Below are 27,046 nucleotides of genomic sequence, written 5' to 3' on the forward strand. Positions count from 1 at the left end.
TTTAAAATTGTACTCACTTCATGTTCAAATGTTTTCTAACATTTGTTTCTCATGTTTCCTAGCCTCAAGGTATGTGTAAAATTTTCTTAGTTGAGAAGTTCACATAATAAAAATTAAATACAAGGTAAAGTAAAGATTTGGCTAAGTAATATCTATTGCTCAGTAAATATTGTGCATCTTGAAACAGGAGCAATACCATCCCATAAATAAATCATTTTGAAATTGTAAAATATTTTAACAAAACATTTACTTTAAACCATGGCTTTTAGTCCCAGGTATAAAATACTTGATAGCAAAGTTTTGAAGCCTTTATACTGTGATTCTGTGAAACATCAAAACCTCATGTGAGAACTGATCTTAATGCTATTTGAGTACATAATCCTAATCATTATGGTGTTTGGAGCTATAGTGATTACAGAAAGCATGACCTACCCAAATCTCATAGTCTGTTAAATAGTGAAGATCTTCTACAAGGAATCTGCATGATTTATTAGATTGATTCCTGCATAGCACACCTCCACTCTTGACTTCCAAATGGTAGGTACTCTCAGGACCATTAATCCTCTTTGGAGGCTTACAAGAGACATTTATACTATTGTCTGACTTCCTGTAGACCATCAGTTCCTGGACCTCAGTTGGAGCTATCACAACAAAGAAACATTAGTTAATCATTTTATATATGCATATTTAAAATTACTTGGCAATATATGTACAGAATAAAATATTTTAAGTGTGAGTTTGGGGATATAAAGGAACATAAATTTAAAAAGCTATACCATAACATTTAAAAATAAATCATCTATTGACTAAGTATTAGCCTAAGTTGCACTTGAAGTTGTGAGCATTCATGTAACCCTTGAAGGAGAGTGTGAACAACTGGAGAACAGTGAAAAGCAGGAGGACAAACGATAACTGAGAAACCTCCAAGGCCTACCATGTAACACAGAGACCCCCCTTCCCTTTGCCTGAGTGCTTGTTATCCTGAGAAATGTCTGCTAGGATTCTTCAGGAGCAAGCAACAAACTGTCTTCATTTTCTTTGACATTACAGAAATTCAGGAAGGCAACAAGAGCATAAAGCTCCACGACTTGGACCTTTTAAGACAGACGCTAAGTGATATGGAGAACATCTTAACTTTGAATAAGAAACCTTTACTCCCGGAGCTTGGTACATGATCCCATCTCTAAAGCTGCCCATGTTCCCTGACTCAGGACTAGTTTCTCTTCCTTATGTTTAATGGAGGTTAGGGTTACCTCTGAGGCAGATCTAGCTGTGGGCCTGGAACTGTGTAGACTTAATACAAAAGGCAAGAGTCAGACACTACTGAAACCTCCAATGGGAAATGTGACACAAAATAGGTAGTTCAGAGAAAAGAAGGTGAATATTTTGGTGATGTACTTCCTTTACAAGAATGAATACAGAATTTTTGAACCTGCTGAAATCACCATAAGAAGGTGACTAAGGTAGAAAGGAGCAATGGAAGGGATGAACCAATTTGGGATACAATACATATATACATGGAAATGTCATAAAGAAACTCTTTCTAAATATACCTTAAACAAACAAAAATGTCTTTTTTTCAAAAATGGAGGACAGGAAGGTAAAATAGATTCTTTATAGGGGTTGGTCCCAGTGGGAGGGTAGAAGGCATAAGAAAAAGATGAAGGAGGGTGAGTATGGTGGAAATACTGTGTATTCATGTATGCAAATGGAACAATGAGACCTGCTGAAACTGTTCTAAGGTTAATTGGAAGCACTTTTGTCAATGTCAAAATGTACTCCATGTACAACAATATGCTAATTAAAAAGAAAGAAAACAAAAAACCCCTAGATATTTCATCAGACAATGGAGGTTCAGTTAATGCTTTGCAAGACATTGTTAAGTGTCTCATTCGTATTGATAGACAGTAAAGATAACAACAGACAATGCATTTTTTATTTAAGTTGGTTAGGGACTTAATTGTCGGAAATCTTACCAAGAGTACCTATTAATACACCCTCACTTTTTGTTCTATCACTATCTGCAGAATATAGAGAACCCAGGATACCAATTTTTAAGTTATTTTGTTTAAAGTTATTATAACCCCTACATATAAGAAATGTGCCCAATCAACATGTATCTCAGATGAAGCTTTAAGGATGGATGTATTGGATAGGCCAAGTAGTTCGTGCTGGGCTCCCTGCTGTTCATGGAAAGAAGCATGAATGAAATCATAGGACTTACGGGCTTCTTTAGTTTGAATGCTACAACTCACAGCGTTTCCATTACGCTTTACTTTTCCATTGTTATAGGCATATAGTGATATATGATAGATAGTAAAGGGGAGAAGATCACGCAACACCTCTGTGCTTGTGTTCTTTTTCAGATCTTTGCAGCTTTTTTCTAGGGAATAAAGAGTAGAAAAATTTAGTAAGTCATCAAATGTCAGGATAACATATATGTAATTTGATCTCTGCATGGTATTATTCCAAGAAAACTCCAAACTATGAGTGACTAAGAGATGAGCATGCCCTCAATAGTCAGAGTACCTATGAATACCAGAAAGTGCATTGAATAAATTCAGTTATTAATCTCAAATATTCAAAAATTATGGTTTCATATCATTAATTTGGTATATAAAATATTTAATAAATTGAGACACATTTGTGGAGGTGGTTTCTATTCTTGGTGAGACAACACTGACCCCAGTGGCACTATAAAAGTCTTAGGATATGGTTTTTAGAAAGATTTTTTTTTGAAAGATTGTTTTTTATCAGACCTTTTCTGATACTGAACCTCCAATTTTTGAGCATCAATCTTTGTGCACTAGTTATGGAACCCTGGGGAAGAAGCCTTTTAATCACCAATAACTAGGTCTACTCCACTATGCTAATTCATGGGGCCCAGGAGACTGAGAGGAGGCTTCACCTTAACCCTGGGATCTGAGCTGTTCATTAAATGAGGAGTGAAATTGAATAGGCTAAGGTAGGAAAGAAGAGGTTAGAAGACAAAGAAGGAATGCTTTGAGTTTAGGGACAAACCTGACTAAAGAAGCAGATTCTGACTAAGGTGTATATGAGAGGTAGGACCTTACTTAACTGTATCTTAATATTCAGGAAAAAGACTTAGGATTTGTTAAGTAAAAAATCACTAAGCACTGACAATAATGGTAGACAAGTGATGTAAGAAAAGATGGGACACACCTAAAAAAAACTCCCCTACAAACCAGTATCACTTTCTGGCATCTGGTACAATATGCTTATTTAATGGACAAAAAAAATTGTACACATTAAAAAAAAAAGATGGGACAAAAGAATATCAGAGAGATAGCAGGTTACTAGACAATCATCCAGTGATAATAATAATACTATCACCAACAAAAGTAATCAATAGCTCAAAACTGCAAGCAATGTTTTTAGGGGTGTGCATGAATTAATTGGTTGTAACCATCACCACACCCTTATCAGTTAACACTCTTGGTGTCATCTGATTTTATAGATAAGAAAACTAAGCTACAGAGAGATCAAACAATCTGTCCCTGACCTCAGAGGAAAAGAAGAATGAAGCCAGGACAGAATCAAGCATTGATGTTTCATCGTGTTTCCATCTGTACCATTAACACGCTGTCTGGGGTAGAGGATGATGGACAAGCCCCTGCAGCAGGGCAAAGCTTTATCAGGGTCTTGAGACCTCACTTCTCTGATGCACCTGGATGTGACTTCGACTTGTGGGAATGGTGTCAGGAAAGATCACATGGTCGTTTCTTGTCTCAGGTACTTATATGTAAGGTGGAGACGATAGGAATAGCTCTACATCACCATAGGGTTCTAAATAGTAAGTGTGACCAAGTAGCTGCTCTAGCCTGATTAAAAGTGTCTATTTCTCAGAAAACCCCAAAGCTGGGGATAATTGATTTATAACTTACAGCTCATTTCTGCCCTACTCCTAGTGAGAATTCTCTTTGAAGACAGGACAGGTGGAGCTCAAGAAAGGGCAGGCAGAACCCTCTAATCCATGGCCACCTCTTTATATAGAGTCTGGCTTCTAGAACAAGGCCTAACATTTTGGGGATAAAAACCCCCAAATCAAGGTGCTTATTTCAAGATCAACCTGGCTTCCATTTAGGTACCTAACTTTATGCGTTTGCACATGTAATCTCACAAGCACTCTATATCAAAACAAATTTCATTGATACAGTTCTATGAAGCTTTTATCTTACCCAATCTGATATAAATCAAATTGTTGATTTTATTTTTGAATAATGCATTTAATCAAAGATATTTCTGATTTGGGGATTTTTTTTTAAAAGTAATTAATTATTGTTTACAGTGCTTCAAAAGTTGATTTGGAACGCTCACTTCGGATGAGTAAAGACTTGAAGATTTGGTTGGAAGGCCATGTGTTAATCTTGGTTTTCAACTTGACTGGGTTGAAATACACCTAGGAAATTGATAAAGCACACTTGTGTGTGTGTCTGCTAGGGTGTTTCCAGAGATGACTGGCCATCAAACTGAGGGGGGCAGATCTGTCCTGAATGTGAGCAGAACTGTCCAATAGGTTGGGGGTCCAGTTGGAATAAAAAGTGGAAGGAAGGGGGACTCCTCTCACATGCACAGAGGCTCAACTCTTCTTGAGTGGGTGTAGTTTTTACTATTGCCATTACCTGTAGATATTAGACCCAGCCTTTTCAGCCTTTGAACACAGATTTGTACCAGTGACTTTCCAGGAAGCTTCCAGGCCTTGAGCCTTGGACTGGGCCTGCATCATTGGTCCCCCCTAGTTCTGAAGTTTTCAGCTTCTTGAACTAAAAAGTTACTGGTTTTTCCCTGGCTCTCTACCCTGCAGATACCCGGCACAGGACTGTGAATCCTCTGACCATGTTAGACTATTCAGTAATTATATACATTCTAACTGGTTCTGTTAAACTCAGATAGACTTGAGCTTTTTGCCTAGGCTGGCCTCAAACCATGATACTTCTATCACTACCTCCCAAACAGCAGGGATGACAGGCATAAGTCACTGCCCAGCCCAAGTGTAGCTGATTTTGGCTGATATCAGAGAGAATGGATTTTGGGCTCCAAATGGCCCTTTAGGCAGAATCTGTGCATGTCCTGGAATGGAGGCTGGATTCAGGTACCAGTATACATTTTGGAGAAAAGGATAGTGATGATATTGTTCAATTTCTACTTCTCTCTCATTTTGTAGTACAGCTTTTGGAAAGCCATATATTTGAGTAACATCAAATAAGAAGGAGCTGTATTAACTATACACAACCTCTTCACGCTGCACACTGCTAATAAGTTAATCATTATATCTGCTTCCCCTAATTATGCAAACATCGTACCAATACAGTTTTAAAAAACCACTTAGAATACAAAACTGCAGTATTCAACTAAATTCCCACCATATATTGTGGCATAGAAATGACACTATTGTAGTGCATGTGTACAAACAGAAATGCAGCAAGAGAGGGTGACAGAAGATTATGAAAAGGGAAAAGAAAACCAAATAATGATCCTACAGAAGCCAGGCAAAGAGATTTTGTAAAAGAGATTTCTAGTGGGGCAAAGGGGATCAGTTGTCTTGCTGTTTTATCATCCTGGAATTTCCATTTTTCCTGATTTATAAGCCTAACTTTTGAAATTCTCAGAATCTCAAATACATTGTTTACTTTTTTGTTTGTTTTTGAGGCCCAGGTTCACCTCCAACTCCCAATCCTCTTGCCTTGTTTATATTTCTCATCCATAGCATTGGACTTGAAAACTACACGTTGTATTAACTTTGCTTTAGTAGTTTGTATTAAGATTCAAACAACTAGAAAAACATGGTAGAAAATATGAAGTAACATGCTATAATGGTTTTTTACTTTAAAATTTTTGAAATTTTGTCTGGTTCTTTCCCACTAAGCCTAGAGATGGAGTTCTATGTGATGTTCTCTTCGTGCCTACCTTAAGGATAAGAAAGAGGGCAATCCCAGGTGTGGAGGCCGCTCTGTGATGTTCCTTTGGTGCCTAGAGTTTTCTACAAACATTTCAGATACCTTAGCTTGCCCAGGAGATGTTGCTCCATTTAAATAGTCTCACTTAAGGATTCCATAATTGAACTAGACATACACAACTTTGGACTACAGTAATTTCTGCAGAAGTCTGATTATAAATCAGAGCTACCCTGAGGGGGTGGCTGGGTCCATGTTGGTCTTCATTCAGTCAATATTTGGCGTGCATTAACATGAATAAGTTTGAAAGGTGTTTGCTTTTTTGTTTGCTCACTTGTCTAGAGGTTTGGATAATAAGTTCAAAATAGTGCAAATCACCCACATAACATTTGCAAGACAGAAATGAGTATTACTTATCAAAAAATTTCTTTCTCCAGGCATAGGAGTTTAAAGTATAAAGAACTAAGACAGATAATAAAGATAAACTAATATTGGAGATGTTTGGGACTGGAAAGCCCTTTGTGAATGGAAGCAGTTTTGAGACCAAAGCAAATAGGGTGACCTCACAGTTTCTGTGCTGAAACCTCTGTGGCTCAGTGGCTTGATCCACAATTTTAACACTTTCATTCCTCATTCCTGTAATTTAATTCTCATTCCTGGAATTTAGTTCTATATAAATTACCTGAATTATTCTTATTACATAAAATAAATCCATTGGGTAAGTTTTGAAGGGAACTCCAGGTAACATTTATTTCCTTTTCACTAGCAGAACAATTAAACTCCTCAGGCTTTTCTGGAACTGTTAAAACAAAAAGAATATGTAATGTGAAAAAGAAGACATGATGAAAATATTCTTTATATAACAAACCTGCATTATCAATACTCCTTTTTGATTAATTATGAGTTAATAACAAAGTTTAGAAAAAGACAGTTGAAATTATTAAATTAAATTTGCTTTAGAATACTGTATTTTAACAGAATGTACATCACTCTAGAGTAACATTGTGGAGCCTAAACACTTCTCTGACTTGAATATGCCGAGAATACCTGCTCCTCTCATTCATATTACTGTCCAGATATCTTGAGATTTCTAGGTGATGTGGTGCCAAAAATCTACCAATTGTAGCAGTGATGAATAGATTTTATTTGAGTAGTAGTTATTGCTTTCAGTAAGTAATTATTAGACACTGAAAAGAAGAGTGCCATCCATGTTTAAATAAAGTTTCTGAAGCAGTAATTGACATTAAAATGCACCCATTTAAGGTACAGGTTGGTGATCTGTGTGGGGTATATATCCATGTGACCACTACCACAATCAAGACAGGAACAATCCTGTCATTCCCCAATTACTCCTATGCCATTTCCCAGTTGATTCAGCTCCCTTGCCCAGCCCCACACTTCCTCTAATCCATATGTGTTAATTAAATTTGTCTTTTTATCGACTTCATATAAATGAAATTAAACAATAAGTAATATTTTACATCTATCATATTGCATTTAATGTAACACTGGATATTCATTCCTGTTGTTGCATATGTCAATAGCTATTTCATTCCTACTTATCAGTAGGCTATTGCTTGGATGTTGAATGTTCCCCAAGGTCCATGTGTTTAAAAGCCTTTGTCATCAGGTTGGTGCTCTTGGAAGATACTGGAACATGTGGGAGGAAAGGGTCTACTGTGGTCCTTTTGTCAGTGGGGTCTGCCCTCAAATAGGATAGAGGGATCCATTATTTTCTTCTATTTTTGTTTGAAAGTTAACATGGTGAAGAGTTTGTTCCATGGTATAATCTCCACCATTGCCATTTGGTGACCCACCAGAGGCCCAAAGCTATGTGGACCTCCAATCTTGGACTGGAACTTCCAGAACCATGATCTAAATAAGTGTTTTCACTTTATAAGTTTATTGGTTCAGACAATTGATTATGGCCAACTAATAGAAATAGTACTTCATTATAAAGGCCTGCCACATTGTATTTGCAATTCAACAGTTGATGGATATTTGAGTTGTTCCCTGTTTTGGGGGTACTAAGAATGAATCTACTTTGTCTTATAGAGGTATCCTTTCAACTTTGGTAAAAAATCTGGAGGAAAGTTACTGGGTTATTTCTTCACATCCTCACCAACAATGTTAGTTTTAGCCATTTTAGTGCATATATCATATCACTTTATCTTATTGCTTTGATTTACATTTCTCATCTCTGGCTAGTGGTGTTGAGCATCTTTTAATGTGCTTAAGAGTAGTTTGTATATCTTCTTTTGTGAAGTGCATATTCAAAATGTTTACTCAATTTTGAATTGGACTATTTGATGCCTTATTTTGTAGATGAACAGGCTCTACATATATTCCAGAAAATCAATTGTGGATATTTTCTCATGATCTATAGCTTGTTTTTATATTTCCATTAATCTTTTCAAAGAAGAGGAAAGTTCAGTTTTGATGAAGTCTAACATATCAATTGTTTTATGATTCTGCCTTTTCATTTACTAAGAAAGCTTTGCCTGCACTAGAAGCACAAAGTTTCTCTTTTATGTCTTTGATTAGACATTTTATAATCTTAGCTTTCAGATCTAAAAGCTATTTTGACCGAATTCTGTGTTTGTCAATGGAAAAGGGCTGGTGTTCGCTTTTTCTATGAGGATGTCAGGATGATTTATGGAAATTACTATCCCTCTCCTCTACTGAAATACTTTTGTGCTTTTAACAAATATAAATATTGATTATCTAGGATTTCAATTTTGTTACACTGATTTATAAAGGCTGTGTTTAATGTCCCCCCAATATTATTTTTTTCTAGTTATGCTGACAGCATAGTTTCTATGTAGTCTTATTGATTCTTATTGTGGTTTGTAAGATTTTGGAAGATTATGGAGAAGTCTGGAATTAAGCATCCCCTTAGTCCTCAGTTTTTCCTTCCATTTGGGATTTAGAATCACTTAAGTGTACTTTCTCAAATATGCAATATTATAATTAATAAGTCAGTTGCACAAAGTGGCAAATGACAAGATCAATATAGAAAAATCAATTGCATTTCTATATACTAGTAATGAACAATCTAAAAATAAAATTAAGAAAACAATATTATTATGAGGAGGAATAGACATAAATTAGGGATAAATTTAACAAAAAGTACAAAATCTGAAAACTGAGAAATATTCTGGAAATAAATTAAAGAAGATCTAAATTAATGAGAAGACACTCCGTGTTCACGATGGACTGGAAGACTAACATAGTTATGTGACCATACTCCCCACATCAATCTATAGATTCAATGCAAGCCCTGTCAGAATCCAAGCTGGATTCTTTGCAGAAACTGAAAAGTTGATACTAAAATTCATGAGGAATTTCAAGGACCTCTTTCTATATGCTAAATAATCTGGAAGAAGAAGAATGAATTGAAATGACTCATACCTTCCAATTTCAAGACTTACAAAGCCACAGTTATGAATAGTCTAGTGCTGTCATCAAAAAAAGAATGTAAAGCAGTGAGGTGAAACTGAAAGTCTAGAAACCCTATCATAAAGTTCAATTAAATTTTGACAAGAGTGGCAAGACCATTCCATGGGGGAAAAGAAATGTATGCTTAACAAATGGTGTTAGGACAACTGGATTGTCCTATGCTAAACAGTGAAATTGGGCCCTTACCTCACACCACCTGTAAAATTTATATAGCTAAATTTAAAAGCTAAATCCATAAAATTCTTAGAAGAAAATGTGGAAATCAATCTTCATGACCTTGAATTTTACAATAGGTTTTAGAAATGATATCAAAAATATGGGCAACAAAATTAGAGATAGCTACAGTGGACTTCATCAAATTTAAAACATTAAGTTCTTCAAAATCTATGAAGAGAGTACAAAGACTACTCCCAGAATGGAAGGAGACATTCTTAAATCACGTATGTGACAAAGGACTTGTGTCCAAGCTATATAAAGAACTTTTCCAACTCAGCTAAAAATAGTCAAAAGAATTGAATAAATAAAAGACATATGAAGGCCAAAAACACCTGGAGGCATGCCATCATTAGAAAATGCAACTACAACCACAGTGATTTACTATTTTGCATATGTTAGCATAGCTAAAATTAAAAATATAGATAATAATGAGTGTTGAAAAAGATGTGGAGAAACTGGCACCCTTATAAACTTGCTGAGGAGAATGCAAAAATTGTGCATCCAATTTAGAAAACAGATTGGTACTTCTTCAAAAGACAGAGCATAAAGTTGCCACTTGACTCAAAATTTACAGTCCCAGGGATATTCCCATGAGGAATGATGACATTTCCACACAGTCACTTGTATAGGAATGCTCATAATACCATTATTAATAAAAGTCAAAAACATAACAACTTAAATGTAACTCAACTGATGAAACAACAAACAAATTAAGGCATATATCTCTATAAAAGAAGAATAAATCAGTAATAAAATCAAGAATTGATATATGCTACAATACAGATGCTCCTCGAAAACATTATGCTATGTAAAAGAAGCCAGTGATAAAAAGATATTTTTTTATCATTTTTTATGATTCCATTGCATGGAAGGGCAGAACAGACAAATTCATCCCAACAGAAAGGAGAGGAACTACTGGTTCCTCTAAGGTTTCTTTTTGTTGTGATGAAAATTATCTAAAATTGATTCTAAATCACTTTGGACTATATTAAAAACTGCTGAACTGTATGCTTTAAATGAGTGAATCATATGGTATGAGACTCAACAATAAAGTGAAAAAAAAGTCTTGCCTTACAAAACTTCCCCTCTTTCCCGAGTGAAATAACATGTAAAATAATTAAATTGCTCAAATTTTTAAGGCTAAAGGATTCCTATATTACTGGGATAAATCTTATTCAATTATGTTATGTTATTTTTAACCCACTTTGCTAGTATTTCATTCGCTAATTAGCTTCTATCTGCTTAGAAAAGGCAGGCCTGTAGCTACTTACTCTTTAGCCAAGTTTCCTATCAAAATGATATTAACTCTAGGCCTATTTCTGATCCTAAGAAATATCAAAATGAGTTGATAGGTTTCCATGTCTTCTAAATTGTGGAATGGTTTGGGTAACGATTATCTGTTCTTCAAATATTTAGCTAACTTGTCTGTAAAGCTATCTTTTTATTTTTATTGCTTTTCTAGGTAAGGGGATTGAAACTTGAGCCTTGACTTGCTAAGCAGGAGCTCCAGATTGTGCCACAAACCTAGCTCTTGTAAAGCTTCAGGTTTCTACACAGGCAGGGAAGAGAACAGATGAGTAGAGAGATAAGTAGGTACAGCTTTAATTCTAATTTCCTAGGTAAATACTCATAATTCAGAGCCATTAGAAAATCATACATTTTATCAAGCTTTTCAAATTGGAAGTAAAGGTGTTTTATGAGCTGTAGAATTTCTATTTTTTCTTTATTTTTCACTTACTCAACATGGAAAAGGTTATTCTAATAGATGCCTGCATATTTTATTATTCTTTTCAGAAGTCATTCTTTACATGTGTTAATAAGTTCTTATTCATTTTATTTATTCCTTCATTCAATAAGGTATGCTCTAAACTTTATTTTCTCCTATCTTTGCATTTCATTTATTTTGCACTTTCCACTAACTTTCCTTCAATAAAAATTCCCTCCAAATGTCACTATATAATGATATACGTATTATTTTCTACTTAGCATTCCCCCTCCCTCTTTTTCTCTTCCTCCATCCTCTTTTTCTTCCTTCTCGCTTCATCTCTTCTGCTGCTTGAAGTCAATGACATCTCTTGGTTATTCACAAATTACCATACATATAATTAACATATTTTCTAGCAAATTCAGAATTGAATTGGAATCTTCATACTTCTAAATGACACTGGAATTTTAGCATTTTTCATTTCTTTCTCTCTTCCATCTTCCAACTTTTTGGAATTTTATTTTTCATTATTATTAAGTTATGTACTTATATTGATGACAATTTAATAATAACATTACTTTTTCCAATTAATATTTAATTTGCCATTGTGTTTTATTAGCTTCTTTGCTTGTATTATTTCTATCAGGGACAGAGTATAGAGAGGAGGGTGCAGGAACACACACAGAAGAGAATCCTGTCATACACACAAGGGGGAATGAAATGAAAATCAGAGAACAAAGCATTGTATTTATTTCTCTTGTTCCCAACATGATCTTAACAGACTACAACTATGATTTGAACAAAATGGGGAGAAGCTTGAGTCTTGTAAATTCAACTTTAAAAGCTGACTAAAAAATTTTGTTTGAAATTCTATCTGTAAATCTCTATCGTTCACTTTCTGTGATTCTGAAAAAAATCTATAAGCACCTGGAAAGGAAAGCAATTTCAGATATAAATATAAGTAACATACTCACTCCCAAAATCTGTTTCAACAAGTTTGCTCTTATTGATGTACTCTTGGCCTTCATAGAATACTTCTGAATAACAGCTATAATTATGTTTGGGAAGAAGGCCTGTTAATTGAATGAAGTCCATATCAGATGGTGTTGTCTTTGAATTATCTGAAAGAAATAAATGTTGCATATGAGTACAGTAAATAATATATTAAATATATCTTTCTTTTCTTATTCAATATTTATAGTATTATATCATCAGATTAAAACCTAGTAAATAGTCTAAATAAAAAAATTTTTTTTGGTGGGATCTGGGTTTGAACACAGGGCTACACACTTACAAAGCAGGTGTTCTACCACTTAAGCCACACCTCCAGTCCATTTTGCTATTTTTTTTTTTAAGAAATGGAGTCTCTTTAAAAAAAAAGAAAACGAAAAAGAGAAAGAGAAAGAAAAAGGAAAAGAAAAAGAAATGGAGTCCCGTGAACCATTTGCCCATGCTAACCTTAAACCATGATTCACCCAATCTCAGCCTCCCTCATAGCTAGGATTACAGACGTGAGCCATTGTGTCTGGCAGCAAGTGTACTTAATTGGAGAGTGTTCCTAACTTGACAGAATGAAACATTGGCTCAATATTTTCTTTTCAGATACTGAGATTACAATTTAGACCTTACCTAAAACATATTTTCTAGATAGATCATTTTTAAGTTGCCAGTACGTCATGTGTTTACTTTTACTTTCCTCATGCTGCTTGCAGACTAGCCATTCACCTTGCCCTTAACATGGCAATTACAAATGATGGCACTTTCCATCCTCTTGTATGTGTGCATGTGTCTGTGTGCATGTATGAGTATGTGTGTGTACATGTCTGTCTTTCAAAAGATGGCCTGGAAAATGTCTTTATGCCAAGGGCTATGAGAGTACATCTCTTTAGTTCAAATATACTTTAAAAAATGCTATTTCACTTGTTGGTCCTCTCAATGCAAACCCAAATTCATTCCTAGAAATACTTGCTGTTTTCCTGTTATCTACATGTTCTTGAAATTGTGCATGAATTTTGTTGATGGAAGCCATATATAATCTTATATTTCTAATAGAGTATATGTATCATTCTTTAACAACACCCTTCTCTTACAGTCTCTTCAGTAATACCTGGTATGTAGCAATTGTCAAAAAATTCTTTAATTAACTTTTATTTTTTCAATTTTACTTCTCAGGGTATTTATCTATTTTGTGAATTTGTTTCAGTGATATTGATAATACAATTATTTGACTCCAAATTTACAACAGATTCAAAAACAGAAAGAAAAAGTTAGAGGCAAAGAGAGAAAAGTTAAACAATATCTAGAAAAAAATTCCCTGATCAATGTTATATTCTTACCACCACAGTGAAATGTGTATGTAAAGTTTGTCATTTTACAAGTAAAGCTTTCTTCTTTTCTCCACATTAGACAAATGGAAGTACTTGCTATTTCATCTGGTGTGCAATCAACTAACTGGAACTTTTCCTTCTCTGTCAAGAAAACACAGAAATAGGGAATGTGATTAATATGCATCATTTCTCAACTAAAGTTACTGAAATTACACTCATACATAGAATTTGGCAAGTATTGAGACCTCTTTTGAAAAAGTCTAGTAGCCCTTGGGGCTGGTGTTTATTGATTATTTAGTTCAGTTTTATTATTCGTTTTCCTAACACATGATTGTACAAACCTGTGGTGTGCAACCTGGTGTTTCAATGCATATAGACTTTATGTGAGGATCAGTCCAGGGTGGTCATATATCTTTCATTTAGAAGACTGATCCAAAAGATAAACACATATACAAAACAAACATGATCATACACTAACTCATACCTATAACTTGTTTGTAATAGTGGAATCTGTGGAATTTGGGGAAGCAATCAAAGGAGAACATCTGTGAAGGTAGAGGATATAAGCACATGTATTGGAAGCTGTTGAAAAACGAGGTGGGTGGGAGGTAAAAGGGTAAAGGAGAATAAAGGGAGGGATTGAATGGGCCAAAGTAAAGTAGACTCACGGTGAACATACATTGAGAAACCCCTTTTACATTGATTTAAACATAAATAATGGAAGACAGGATTGTAAAATAGGTACAATGTATGTGTGTGGGGGGGTACTTGTTGCAGGGGGAATGGAGAAGATTAAGGTGAAGGAATATGGTTAATGAACTTCATATATTTATATGAAATAGATCAAAGAAACCTCTTGCAATAGTTTTAAGTGTGGCGGGGAGGGGATTGAGGGGGAGAGACAGTGGGAGTAACCAATGTACAATATAAGCCTGTTTGGAATTGTCACGATGAATCCCACAATACAACAAATATACACTAATTAAAAAATGTAATGAAAGAAAGAAGATTCACATTCATTACAGAGAACACTTTATTATTTTAACACTATGCACTTCAATAGTGTTTCATTTAGAATGTATGCTACCTTTATAAATGACACTCAGCTAGATAAAAGAGAAATTTTTCACATTTAGGACCATTCCATTTTGTTTTCTTATATATATGTTCATTTTTTGCTAATTCTTATTTTAAATTAAATGATTAGCAATCTCCCTCTTGGAAAAAGCATTTTAAAAGATAATGTCATCTTATGTTTTCAAGTGACGACTTATCTCAGTAGTATTTAGGAAAAATGAATAAATTAAACAGATATGTTTCAAAACACAACAGATTTTAACGTAATTAGATGTCAACAAATTCCCAAATAACCTTGAATTATCAAATGATGTGAGCTATTTTAAACAATCACACAGACTCTGAATCCCTTTTTCAAAATGTATTTTGCTAGATGCTACCTCAAATGCTTTTGTCCCTGGGCAGAGGCAGTTAATACCTTCAGTCCCTTCTCTTTCCCAACAGTGGCTGAGTTGGCAAAACCAGCTAGATCTTTTGTTTGTTTGTTTGTTTTATTATTCATATGTGCACACAAGGCTTGGGTCATTTCTCTCCCCTGCCCCCACCCCCTCCCTTACCACCCACTCCACCCCCTCCCCCTCCCCACCACCCCCTCAATACCCAGCAGGAACTATTTGCCCTTATCTCTAATTTTGTTGAAGAGAGTATAGGCAATAATAGGAAGGAACAAGTGTTATCAGGGCCAGCTAGATCTTAATGTGACCGTAAATCCTCCATTTTGGCAAAAGTGTTTTAGTTCTTTCCAAAAACATCAAGGACAAATAGCTATATATATATATATATATATATATATATATATATATCTCCATTTATATATATGTGTAAAAACATGCACATGTATATTATATAAATTACATGTATAACATGTATAAGTACATGTAAAATATATATATACATAGTCATTTGTCCTTTTAGATGTATAACTATATGTAATAACATAAAAATATTATATAATATATTAGACAATATATATACATATGCTATATATTATATATGTAGTATGTACTATTTATGTAGAACTAAATAGAAGAGAAAAAGATGAAGCTTCTATTTAATCACTCTGTAAAATGTTAGACCTGCTCTACATGAACCTCTTTGAAAAATAAAGAGACTAAAAAGATAGAAAGAGAAGGCTTATGTTGCTTCATAACTTTTACTAGTTAAGGAGAGCAGAACAGTCACCCAACTGCTGACCCTCCACACACACTCTTCTCTTAAGAGCTTCTGAACCACTAGCACACACACATGGAACTGTACTGATTCTGAAATAGAAGTAGAAATAAATTTATATTTACCTGGTGGTACATGTAATTCTAAAATTTTAGGTGGCTCACAAGAAGGGTGAGATACATTAATAGATTTTGTTGAGCATTCATTTAGTCCTTGTAGCATGCTGGTACAATCTGTAGTTTGACATGGCTCCTCTCCATGATAATCTAGCTTTACATCATATAATTTAGACTTATTGTCATATATGTACTTCACAGAGATCATGTTATATTTTTCCTCTGAAAGATAACAAAAGTGAGGATTATCCTTTATATGGAATGATTAAAACTGTATTAATGAGAAATGTCTTAACATACTTTTTAAATGTCAAATCACTAAAAAAAAAACCCCAAGGACATGAATGATGGAAGTATATTAGATGCCTCCATGTCATTCATTCATAGTTTTCTTTCTTATTGAGGATCCCCATTTGTGCATTTCTATTCTGATGGTTATTGGGCTCGTGTTTGTCTTCCTAAGTGGATTACACATTCCATGACCACCAAGTCCACTCTGTTTTGAGCGTTATTATAAATTCAGATCCATTCATAGCAGTACTATTAGTGAGAGCCCAAGAGTTATTTTTTGAATCAATTCCCAAATGAATCATACATCTGACAAATTTCCTTTTCTTGCTTTCCCGTGTGTTTTAAAATGTAGGTTGAAGTTGCCCATTTCTCCAAATATCTGGTACATTAATTATTCAGAGACCATAGGCCTTCTTTCAATCCTTTACTTATATAAAATTATTATTCATGACAATAAACTATTCCTAAACACCTTCGTTTAGTGTCAACAATGTCTACAGGCTGGTAAAAATATCTTTTTCAACAACTATTAATTTATTCACCTACTTTTATTTTACAAATCTTGAAGCCCTCGTTAGGTTTAGCACACTGTCTGTCTCAAACACTAGAAAAACAAAACCAAGTCAAGTATAATCAGCTCTTAGAAACTCACCACATCTTTTCTTAGGTACAGCAGCAACTGTAAGAGAAAAATGAGACAAATTAATTAAAATTTTGCTTTAGAATATTTACGCTATTACTCATTTGGGGTAAATTCTATCTAGTTAGGCTTAACATGTAATGCGATTTGCTCAGTACCATGATTTTTAGTATTTTTTATTAGCATAAATTAATAGTACAGGGAGGTTCTCTGTGATAATTCATATAAACATGCAAACTACTTTGAACAACTTTACCCACTTATTATTTTTTTTAACCCCCGTCTCCTCCCTCTTTTTTTGGTATTTGATAGGTTTTATTATCTGATACCTTACTGCCATGTTTTGGTCTTTAAACTACAAATGCTATAATGAGTTAGTTCTACAAAAACATCTTCCAACAAACACAATTGTGATAATAATATTAAGACTTTTTGGTATATATCTTTGATAGTGACATTGTGGCTGAAGAGCCACATTGCCAAAAATGTAATCTTTCTCCTCTCTACTAATTTCCAACTGGATTTTTACAACTATAACCCCTTCAGAGTGAAGTTTATACTTTTTAAGGGAAAAATAGGTAAGGGTAACTTTGCTGTCTAGTTTTACTTTGGCTCTTCACACATACACTAGGTTCACGGTAATAAATTTCTCTCTCAACACACTGGGTCGTGTCTTTTCTGAAGGATTATGAGGAAATGCGGTCTGTGGAGAACGGATTTCTACTGATCTTCTCTGAGTGTTGGAGAAGTTGGGGAGAATGTGGAGCTGGCAGGTTCTGCCATGACTGACCCACAGATACCACCACTGCTGCAGCCCTTCCTGGGAGCACTTTCTTTTCCTTTATGCCCCTCATTGCCACACTGAAGGTGCGACCTCCCTCTGTTACCCATCACTGGAAAGGAGGGCTCCTTACAGAGAGTTACTCTTTTTCACACTAACACCTAAACCTGCTCTTAAGGAAAGAAGTTCTAATAGACTTGGCTATTTCTCACACATCTTCATAAAACACCCAACTCCTGCAGGATACGACTGCCAAAGTATGGTGATCAACACAGTAACATATCCTGGAGGCATTAGTTGTAGCACTGCTAAATAGGGAAATATCTAACTGCTGTTTCATGGCCCTTAAGATTAGAGAAATGGATGCAACTTCTCAAAGAAAGCAGCCCTGGGTAGAGCAGGTAGAAGCCCCTGTGAGCACATCCCAGCACAGGTGGCCTGTGAATGCATGACTGAGGGTAAGGTTGTCACCTATTGTTGTGATTGGAGTGACAGTGTCTGTTGTAGAGCTCTGATTGGATGGTGCAATGGATATAAGGTTGGAATCTGCAAAGAAATGAACAGAAGAATACAAGTTAATGAGCTTGCCATATGGAGGGGCAGTGGAAATACTGTAGCACAGGTAATTGCCTAATTGGATCTTCACTCAAAGGATACTTGTTAGAATTGATGCTTCCTTATTTTAAAAATAATAAACTGAACCGGAGATTTATCTACAACTAGCCCTTTCAGACAATTACTATTTTAAATTCGAATTTAGTATCATACAAGTTAAAGGAAAACTCTTCACTCCCTTTTAAATTTCTTACCTGATAAGCAGTCTTCCTCAAACCATTCATTTCCCTTTGAATTACGGCCTTCCTAACTTAGGATACTAATCAGGGCACTGGACTGTTTTGTAATATCCATCGTATACCAGACTTTGTGCATGTTCAGTCCTTACATCAAGCTTACTAAATGAGCATTTTTACATTCATTTTTTCAGAAGAGAGAATTGATACTCAGGTCTAGTAACTTGTAAAATCAACTAGAAAATGAAGCTAAACTTGATCCCAGAGGTATATGGCATTAATATAACCCATCCTTCTTGCCATGAAGTTTAAAATGTTAATAGAAAATAAATTTTGATCAGGAATAGCTTTCCTGATAAGTTTCTTTTTGTCAAATTTAGTATCAAGATGTGAAGGGTTGTAAAATGAGAAAACAGCAAATAGTATTTGAAGTAAAACAAGCCAGGCATGGTGGTTCATGCCTGTAACTCCAGCTATCCAGAAAGTGGAGGTAGGAGGATTATGGTCCGAGGCCAGCCCCAGCTAAAATATCTGAAAAACAAATTCCAGCAGCAAAGGATGGGTGATATAGCTCAAGTACAAGATTCTGAGTTAGAATCCCAGAATCACCACCTAGAGACATATATACAGTGTAAAAGAATAGAGCTGCATTCAAGTTTTGAGCTTCCATGTCCTGGAGCATCTGTTGACTGCTGGGCAGACCTGAGGAATTATCTGCAGTGCTGATGGTGGAGGTGCGTGCAGGTAAGGCAGCAGAGCTGTTGTGTGTAGGGCTGAGGGAGGTTGTTGAGCTGAAGGCTGTGTCTGCAGGAAAGGTGGTGGCTGGACTCCTCTCTCCTGGGACACCTGAAATCAGAAGGGCCACCAGCACTGTCACTCCATCCTGCCACACAAGGCAGTGACCAGATGACCAACATAAAACTGATTATTAAAGCTGAAGAAGAGCAAGAAGCAACCCAGCATATCTGCTAGACCATAATGTATGCATTTGGCAAAACTCCTAAAAATACCAGGGCTTATGGGAAACATGGATTTATGGGCAAATAACTGGAAACCTGTGCAGCTTTTTTATCCAACAACACATTAAAAAAAAACTAGTAGGGACCTAGAGAAATAGCTTGGACAGCCCAAGGAGTCCAAGCCTCCTGGCTGAGGGCTGCCTGAGGCAATATTAAAAATACATCAGAAGAGAGAGAAGGATGTTGTTTTGGTGGCACTGAAACCGTGGAGCTCTGAGTGTAAAAAGTCTAGAAGGAAGTAGCACCTTGCTTACTGAGAGCCTATAGGGCAACTCCCTGGGGTGGTATCCCTGTGTGCAAGTGCTCAGTTTTAATTTTCTTAAAATAGAGCGCAATGCTGCCTTGCAGTACCTGAGCTCAGAGTTCTTTTCTTTCTGGCTAAAGGTTACTTTCACTATATATGTTCCCTTATCAGGAAAAAAAAAATCAAACTGGTTTGGAACCCACAAACTTCACATTATGCTGCCATTATTTCCCTTATTTTCTAATCATACATGAATTAATTGATGTAGAATCTAGTGTTGGAGCTGAGAAAGCTGCACATTGAATTTGGGTAAGTTTTTTTTTTTATGTCAAGCTTCAAAGCATGTAATGAATGCTATGTCAGCCCCCAGACATCATACCCAGAATTACAGCACGGGTAATTCGTGTATATTCGTTGGGTGGGTCCCTACCAGATGACTAGCACGATGACAGTTGCCATGGAAAAAGCAAAAGAATTATGAGCTGGCCCCTACTCTAGAGCCTGTTGGGTGGTTTCACTGTCAAGACCCCTGGTGTCACCAGGTCAGTGGTAAGGACGTCTTCCATGTGCAGTCAGGTTCTGTGTTACCTCAGTGACACATGCATGCTGTCCAGATGCCTTTGACGTGAGTATGCAGGCATTTCCCAATTGCAGATGGATTGAGTCCAGAATTTAACATATTCTTGCTTTTGAATTGGAACACACTTCCTTCCCAACCGTGCTTGAGTGGTCAACTCGCCTTCCACCCAAATTTATTAAACACCCAAATTTAACTAAGCCCCAAAATAGCAGGAGGAAAGTAAGCATCAGTTCGTCAGCTCTCCCTCCCAAGCCTCACCTCAGCCCCATGCTGTCCTGAGCCCCCCTTCCCGCCCCCCACCCGCTCTCACCTCTCCAGATTCTCTGTCTTCCCTCTTCATTAGAAAGCTACCTTTCCCATGTCAAGGAGGTAAGCTCAGCCAGAGTTTAAGAGGGGGTATTTACAATTTTAATTAGGTGGATTAATTTTAATAGATCTTTAATTAGTGGAATCAGCCACTGTGTCATGAAGAATTCTTGGGTCAGAGGAGAGCAGACTAGATTGTATGACAACTATCCCCCAGGAGTCAGTCCTCCTTGATTATTTTACAGCTTCTTTCCATTCACAACTTCTGAATCTATGGATTTGCTAAAAGCACCAAATCTCCTTCCTATGGTTCCAGTGGTAGGTGGCAGGTGGCCAGAGGAGAGAGTAGCTCTTCTTCTAGCTGTTTAAATGTATGGATTGCCTGTAATGATTTTCAAGCCAAGAGAAAGGCACCAGTACATCACCATAATAATTATCCTATTTGATGTGCTTGATTTGCCTGTTTGATTCAAACCTAAAGCAAGACCACTTTCCGCCTCCCATGGGGCCTCCCACTTACATCTTTTACTCCTGAGTGCTCAGCTCACTGAATTTATATATGTAATTTTGTAGACTAAAGACCTGAGAAAGGACAAACTTGTTTTTCCTGCATAGACAGTGCCCAGGAAATGACTTTGACATTGATTTTGGAAAGACAAGGAGAGAATATTTTACATTATTGTTAGAAGAACAGAGATACTGAACTGAGGATTGTGATGTCTGAAAGGGCAATATGAGTATCTGCTTTTTTTTTGTCTCATTCCTTAAGTGACAATTTCATTGTGTTCTAGATCTTTCAGTGTTGTTCCCTGATTGTAAGGACTCGCTTCTTCTTGACTGGTGTTTGCTGGTTCCATGTCTTAGGATAAAGATTCATACAAAGTACTTTTTATTACTAACAAGAAGAAGTTTTTACTTTTCAATAGTAGCTGCCAAAAATATAAAGAAATATGTGGTATCCTGAATAACTGCTTCCTTGTGAGCATGCTGTAGGTTCAATTCTCATTATTTTTTTGCTGTCTGTTAGAACCATCGTAATGGTAAGGGTACCTATGAAATTTCAAACTTATCAACTCCCACATGCTACACATCGAACTAGTGACTGAATTTCCCCCTGCCATTCTTAAACACAGGCAACTGTCGCGGACTCTGGTATTTGCAGAAATCTAAAGGTCCCCAAACCTGATGCATCAGGCATGAGTGCAGTAAGGTCAGCCTTGACGCTGAGTGTCTGAGTGTCAGCTCCTCCAGCAGGGGTCGGCTGTGTGGATGTGACACCTGGGTAAGAAAGTGAGATGGTTACACCAAACGTTCTCTGCTGCAGATGATATGTATGAACTAAGACTTAAAAAGGAGCAAATTGCTATTACAGTTTGCCAAACTGTGAAATGACCCACTCTATTAAGATATTCAAGTTCGGGAACCAGGCAGCACCTGGGTTCCTAGTTTGCAAATTCCTCTGACCTCCCTGGGCTGCACACAGCCTCAGAGGATACGCATTTTCCAGTCTGATTCTTGACTTCCAAATCACTGTAAGCTTTTTGAATTCACCATTAACTCTACAAACTATAAGTTGGGACACTTCTTTGTAGACAGAATAAGAAAGAAATCCTTCAATGTACTAATATCTCTTACAGATCATGAAGAAGAAATAGAAAAATGGATAAGTGGCCTGGCACAGTGCCTCATGACTGTAATTCCAGCCACTCCAGAGGCAGAGGCAGAGATCAGGAGGATTGCCACTCAAAACCTGCCTGGGCAAGAAGTTAGTGAGAACCCATTTCAACAGACAAGCAAGGCATGATGATTCACAGCCGTAATCCTACTATGCAGGAGACATGGGTAAGAGGATCAGGATCTGAGGCCAGGCAGTGAAAACAGGAGGCCCAACCTGAAAAAGTACTAAAACCAAAAAGTGTGGAGGCATCGTAGAGCACCTGCCTACCAAATAGCAAGACCCTGAATTCAAACCCTGGTAGCACAAAAAGGGAAAAAAGACAAGCAATGTAGCAGACATCTAACAAATATATACAATGGCAGAAAAGTATATGAAAAGAGTCATTATGGAAAGTTACAGACATGCAAATCAATGTGAGGTATTTTTAGCTACCACACTGGCAGTTTTAACAGATTAATAATATCTAGCGTTAGGGAAAGTATGGAAACAGTCATGTGTGTGTACACACTCATGCTCACACTCAGTCACAGAGTCATACGCCAAGGGCCTTGAGACAGACAATAGTGGTTAAAGTTGTATATTTGAGGAAGAGGACTTGAAAATATAGTGCTTTCATTGTGTGTGTAAAGTGAATATCAAGTATATGTTTATGTGTGTATATATACAGACAATAAATACTTCTACATAAAAATCCTTTGCTACATACAAACACTTTTGTAAAAATAATGCTCAGTGCTTAAGTTTGGTTTTATACATGTAGACTCTTAATATAATCATTAAAAAAAATAAGAACAGCCTTGAAAGGTATATATCTTTAAAAAAGCAAAAGCAAGGATTTTCCCCTAAGTATATCAGTAAGCAACATAACCCTAAATTAACTAACACACGTAGGTGTCCAGGCAGGCTATGGGAATATCACTTGATAGCAAGATTGTTTGCTAGAAAAGAAAATGTGCTCTTTATTTGAAAACGTAAGAAATTACCAAGCAAATTCCACCATCAAATTGTACCAGAGTCAGTATTTTAAAATTATTCATCCTTATTTCCAGTGCATTCCACTTTAAACCTTTTCCTTATGTGCTTCAACTGCAAATCTATGGCTTTAATCTGTTCAGGTAAAAGATAATTTGTGTGACTAAAGAATTAGGAATGTGGCATGTGTGTGTTTGTGTAACGTGAAGTGAAAACTACAAAATGGGAACGTGTGTACCACAATGCAGGCAATCGCTTTGCTCAGTGTGGAAGTTTCTAGCAACAGCACTTCCATCCTTACATTCCTTCTGTCAAACTTTGGGAACCAAGTTCAGACGATTGATAGATTCTAAGCCACTACTGTGCTGCGGTGGCAGGGAAGAATTGAGTAAAGATGAACTACACATTCCTGTAATGCAAAAACACAGCATTGCCCAGGGAGTTAATTGCCAGTACAAACTTCATCAGTATTGTACTGGTGTCCTTCATGATTATTTCCAGACTAGGAAAACGGACATTGGTCAGTGGTCAGAGGGCTTAGTCTCTTGTCAGAGTATGTCTGAAACCTGTTTGCCTAGGAAAATGGCATCATAGCAGGTTATTTCAGAATAGCCTGGATGACCTTCATGTGGGTAGATTTACACATTGTGTACACAAGGCCAGGCCTAATACTGAACATAAAGTGAGCTGAGGTCACTGATACAGCAACAATCAAGGAGCATCTGTGGTCTTCCTAGGAAGAACATCTCCCATGGCAATCTGATATTTTCCTATGAACTTAGCTACATTACCTTAAATTCCACTATTTGGTCTCATGGCTTTAATTTATATTTTAAGAAATTTAAATAATGCAAATTTCTCTGGAAGAAATCCACAGAACATAACCAAGCTATCAAGCTACCAATTCTCAGCATGGAAATTTAAAAGTAAATGTCTCTTCAATCATTTCCTGATCATGCGAACCTGGCATGGAAGAAAAAAATGGGAACTTTCCACTTTAGGAAACCCGTGCAGAAGGACAGGACTGACAGCCCTGAAGTAAGGGACTCTGACCTGTGCAGGGTGGAGTGATGTCACAGCCACCAGGAAAGCAGAATGTGGAAACACCACGGGACAGGAGGAAAATCCCCCTCCCGATTTTACTCTGGGAATCTCTCCTCCATCCCTTCCCCTCTCCCCAGCAACATTCATGCATTATTTTAACCTACTAGTTTTCAGAGACACCTAATATTTCCTGTACTTTATTCACACAAATAAAGTCACATGCTTAGAAATTCCACACACAATTTTAAAAGAAAGATTATTTCAATCACTTTAGAATTTTTAAAAAAGATAGGTTTGCCCTAATACCACTTAGTTAAGAGCATTTCTGCCAACCTGTCACAAGAACACTAGCACCATCCAAAGAGTCCAGGGAGGCTGGGGTTGGCTGGTCACCTGGACCAGGAGGAGATGCGGTCTCTGAGGAGCCATTTTCTCGTTCAGAGATGCTTGTGAGTGAGAATGCGGTGGTGCGAGCAGGTAAGGGGTCACTTGGAGGCTTCTCTGCTGTGGTCAGTCCTGCTATATTAATAGGAGAGGGAAAAATGAGAAAATAAATGCATATATCACATCCAGAGTGTATATTCTCCAGTCCACCATCGTGTGTATGTGTGTCCATGCACTCACACACACCATTCATTGTGACACACCGTAAATGTGTAGACGGAGATAGAGATGAATACATATATGGTGTGCATAGATTTGTAAATGTATATATACAGCTAAAATATGCACATATGAAAATGTTATGTGCAAGCACAGAATCAGTAAGAACACAGAATAGTAGCTGAAGGTAAAGATGGGAAAAGGGACTTAAAAACTGCTCTCTTCTAGTCTCAGTTGATTATTGAGTTTGGAGTTGGGTGCAGAAGGATAAATTCCAATTAATAAAGATGTTAAAAGAGACTTTAGAAGCTATTAGGAGAGCTAGTATTCCATGAAAAAGAAAGGAAAGAAGAAAGTTCTAGATAAAGTGGGCATGGTGGTGCATGTCTGTACTCTCAGCACGAGGGAGCCTGAGGCAGGAGGATCTCAAGTTCAAGACTCTGTCTCAAAGAAAAGTTCTGTATGCACACAGATTTTTAAAAAAATGAATAAATAGAATACAAACTAAGCAAGAGGAATTTGGGGAAAGTACAGGAAAACAAAACTCCCAAACAGGTACACAAAGGACCCACGTTTTCAAAAATGTCAAAATGTCTTTAACTTGAGACATGGTAGAAGGTACTGAACATTTTCCAAGTTCAAATGCACATTGAATGGGTGAAAATGCGACCGAATGGTCGTGAAATGACACCTGCTCAGTTGGTAAGGGTATATAGACAGTCAAAGTTTTCAGCAGAGCAAATTAGCACCAAGTATTGCTCTAAATTTTTCATGATCTTTTACTGAAAACGTTTATGTCTTTGTGAAACAACAAGGCAAACACAAAATTTGTTTTTTTTAATCCACATGATTTCTGAAGTTATACAGTTGTATTTTTTCTAAATTTTCTGTACTCAATGTGTGTTAACTTATTTGAATAGCAAAATGTTGTTTTAAATATTCAACTAATCAAAAGGGTGAGGAAAAGACCAGAAAAAAATTAAGAACTAAAACTGGAATCTTACAAAATATACAATTCAGAAAATAGAATGAACATGAAAAAGAAATCTTAGCTTCTTTCATTAATGTGGACGAGAAAGCAAATTTTTACTAAATACAGATTAAAAGAATCTGAATCATATCTACCTGTCCTAAGACTAACGCACTTGAAACACTGAAGATCTATTTTGTGATTACAGAAGTCAAAAATGATAGTGCAGTTGTAAAATCTTCAATGTCAAGAATTTCATAACCAGGTAGCTGACAAATAAATTCAGTTATTAACAAACTTCCACATATAATTGTATGCCAACATAACCAACCAAGTAACAGGCAAGTGGCTACCTACAATCTTCAGGGTCAAATCATGTTAAGTGAAATAAGCCAGTCTCACAGAAAGTATTAAATACTTTCTTTCACATGTGGATTTTAGGGGATGCAAAAGGCATGAAAGTTAAAGGGGGGATATTAGGAATGTGGAAGGGGAAAAGAAGGAGGGGGGAGAAAAGGTAATGCAGAGGGTGAATTTGGCCACAGTGCAGTATATGCACGTATGGAGATGTCATAATGAAACCCGTTATTTTGTACAATGAATATAAGCTACTAAAAAAAGCCTAACCATATACTCTCTCTTTTTCTATGCATTGAATAAAAGGAAGAGAGAATAGGTAAAAGAAAAGTGGAAGAGAGAGAAACAAGGAAGAAAGTAAGGAAAGGAGGGAGGGGGAAGGGAAGGAAGGTGCTTAAAATTTTGTCCGTTAATGTTAACTCACTGTCATCATTACAGATTTGGTGATAATTGACTTGGTAGTTTTAGGTTAAATGAACTTTAGTGTTGGTGGATTTCCAAGGATCACTTTTCTCTGAGAGAAGTGTTTCAAAAAGCTCCCTTCATCATTCACACCTGCTCTCCTGTTAGATTTGAATTACAAAGAGACTTTGGAAGACTCACTCCAGACAACCAATGCAAGAGTGCTATGGTATTCTGAGCCCCTGCTTTGGAGACACTTTTGGTTTCCACTGGTTATATTCTGGTCGGCAATATTTGGGAGACAGGCATTCTCTTTTACATTTTGGGTCACCATTTTAACTTACTTAAGTTCAACATTTGGAGACGAGTTATGACAGAGAGCA

The 27,046-nt window shown here is 36.4% G+C and overlaps 1 protein-coding gene across 9 annotated transcripts in view; it reads right to left on the minus strand.

The window, feature by feature from the left end:
* Window positions 1-27,046, minus strand: part of Ptprc (protein tyrosine phosphatase receptor type C) — a 115,126-nt gene that overhangs the window by 35,464 nt on the left and 52,616 nt on the right. For 2 of the 9 annotated variants that reach the window (XM_074048693.1, XM_020154006.2), the window contains exons 4-14: window positions 24,665-24,850; window positions 21,820-21,915; window positions 19,191-19,334; window positions 18,169-18,243; window positions 16,929-16,955; window positions 15,995-16,207; window positions 13,632-13,763; window positions 12,270-12,416; window positions 6,598-6,714; window positions 2,225-2,383; window positions 433-641 (exon numbers count right to left, since the gene is read on the minus strand). In XM_074048693.1, coding sequence (XP_073904794.1) covers window positions 433-641; window positions 2,225-2,383; window positions 6,598-6,714; window positions 12,270-12,416; window positions 13,632-13,763; window positions 15,995-16,207; window positions 16,929-16,955; window positions 18,169-18,243; window positions 19,191-19,334; window positions 21,820-21,915; window positions 24,665-24,850 — 1,505 coding nt within the window. The remainder of the gene's footprint in view (window positions 1-432; window positions 642-2,224; window positions 2,384-6,597; window positions 6,715-12,269; window positions 12,417-13,631; window positions 13,764-15,994; window positions 16,208-16,928; window positions 16,956-18,168; window positions 18,244-19,190; window positions 19,335-21,819; window positions 21,916-24,664; window positions 24,851-27,046) is intronic. The other 7 variants (XM_074048694.1, XM_074048696.1, XM_020154008.2 and 4 more) reach the window with 7 other exon arrangements.

The sequence above is a fragment of the Castor canadensis genome, chromosome 11, assembly GCF_047511655.1.
Source record: "Castor canadensis chromosome 11, mCasCan1.hap1v2, whole genome shotgun sequence".
Classification (NCBI taxonomy): Eukaryota; Metazoa; Chordata; class Mammalia; order Rodentia; family Castoridae; genus Castor; species Castor canadensis.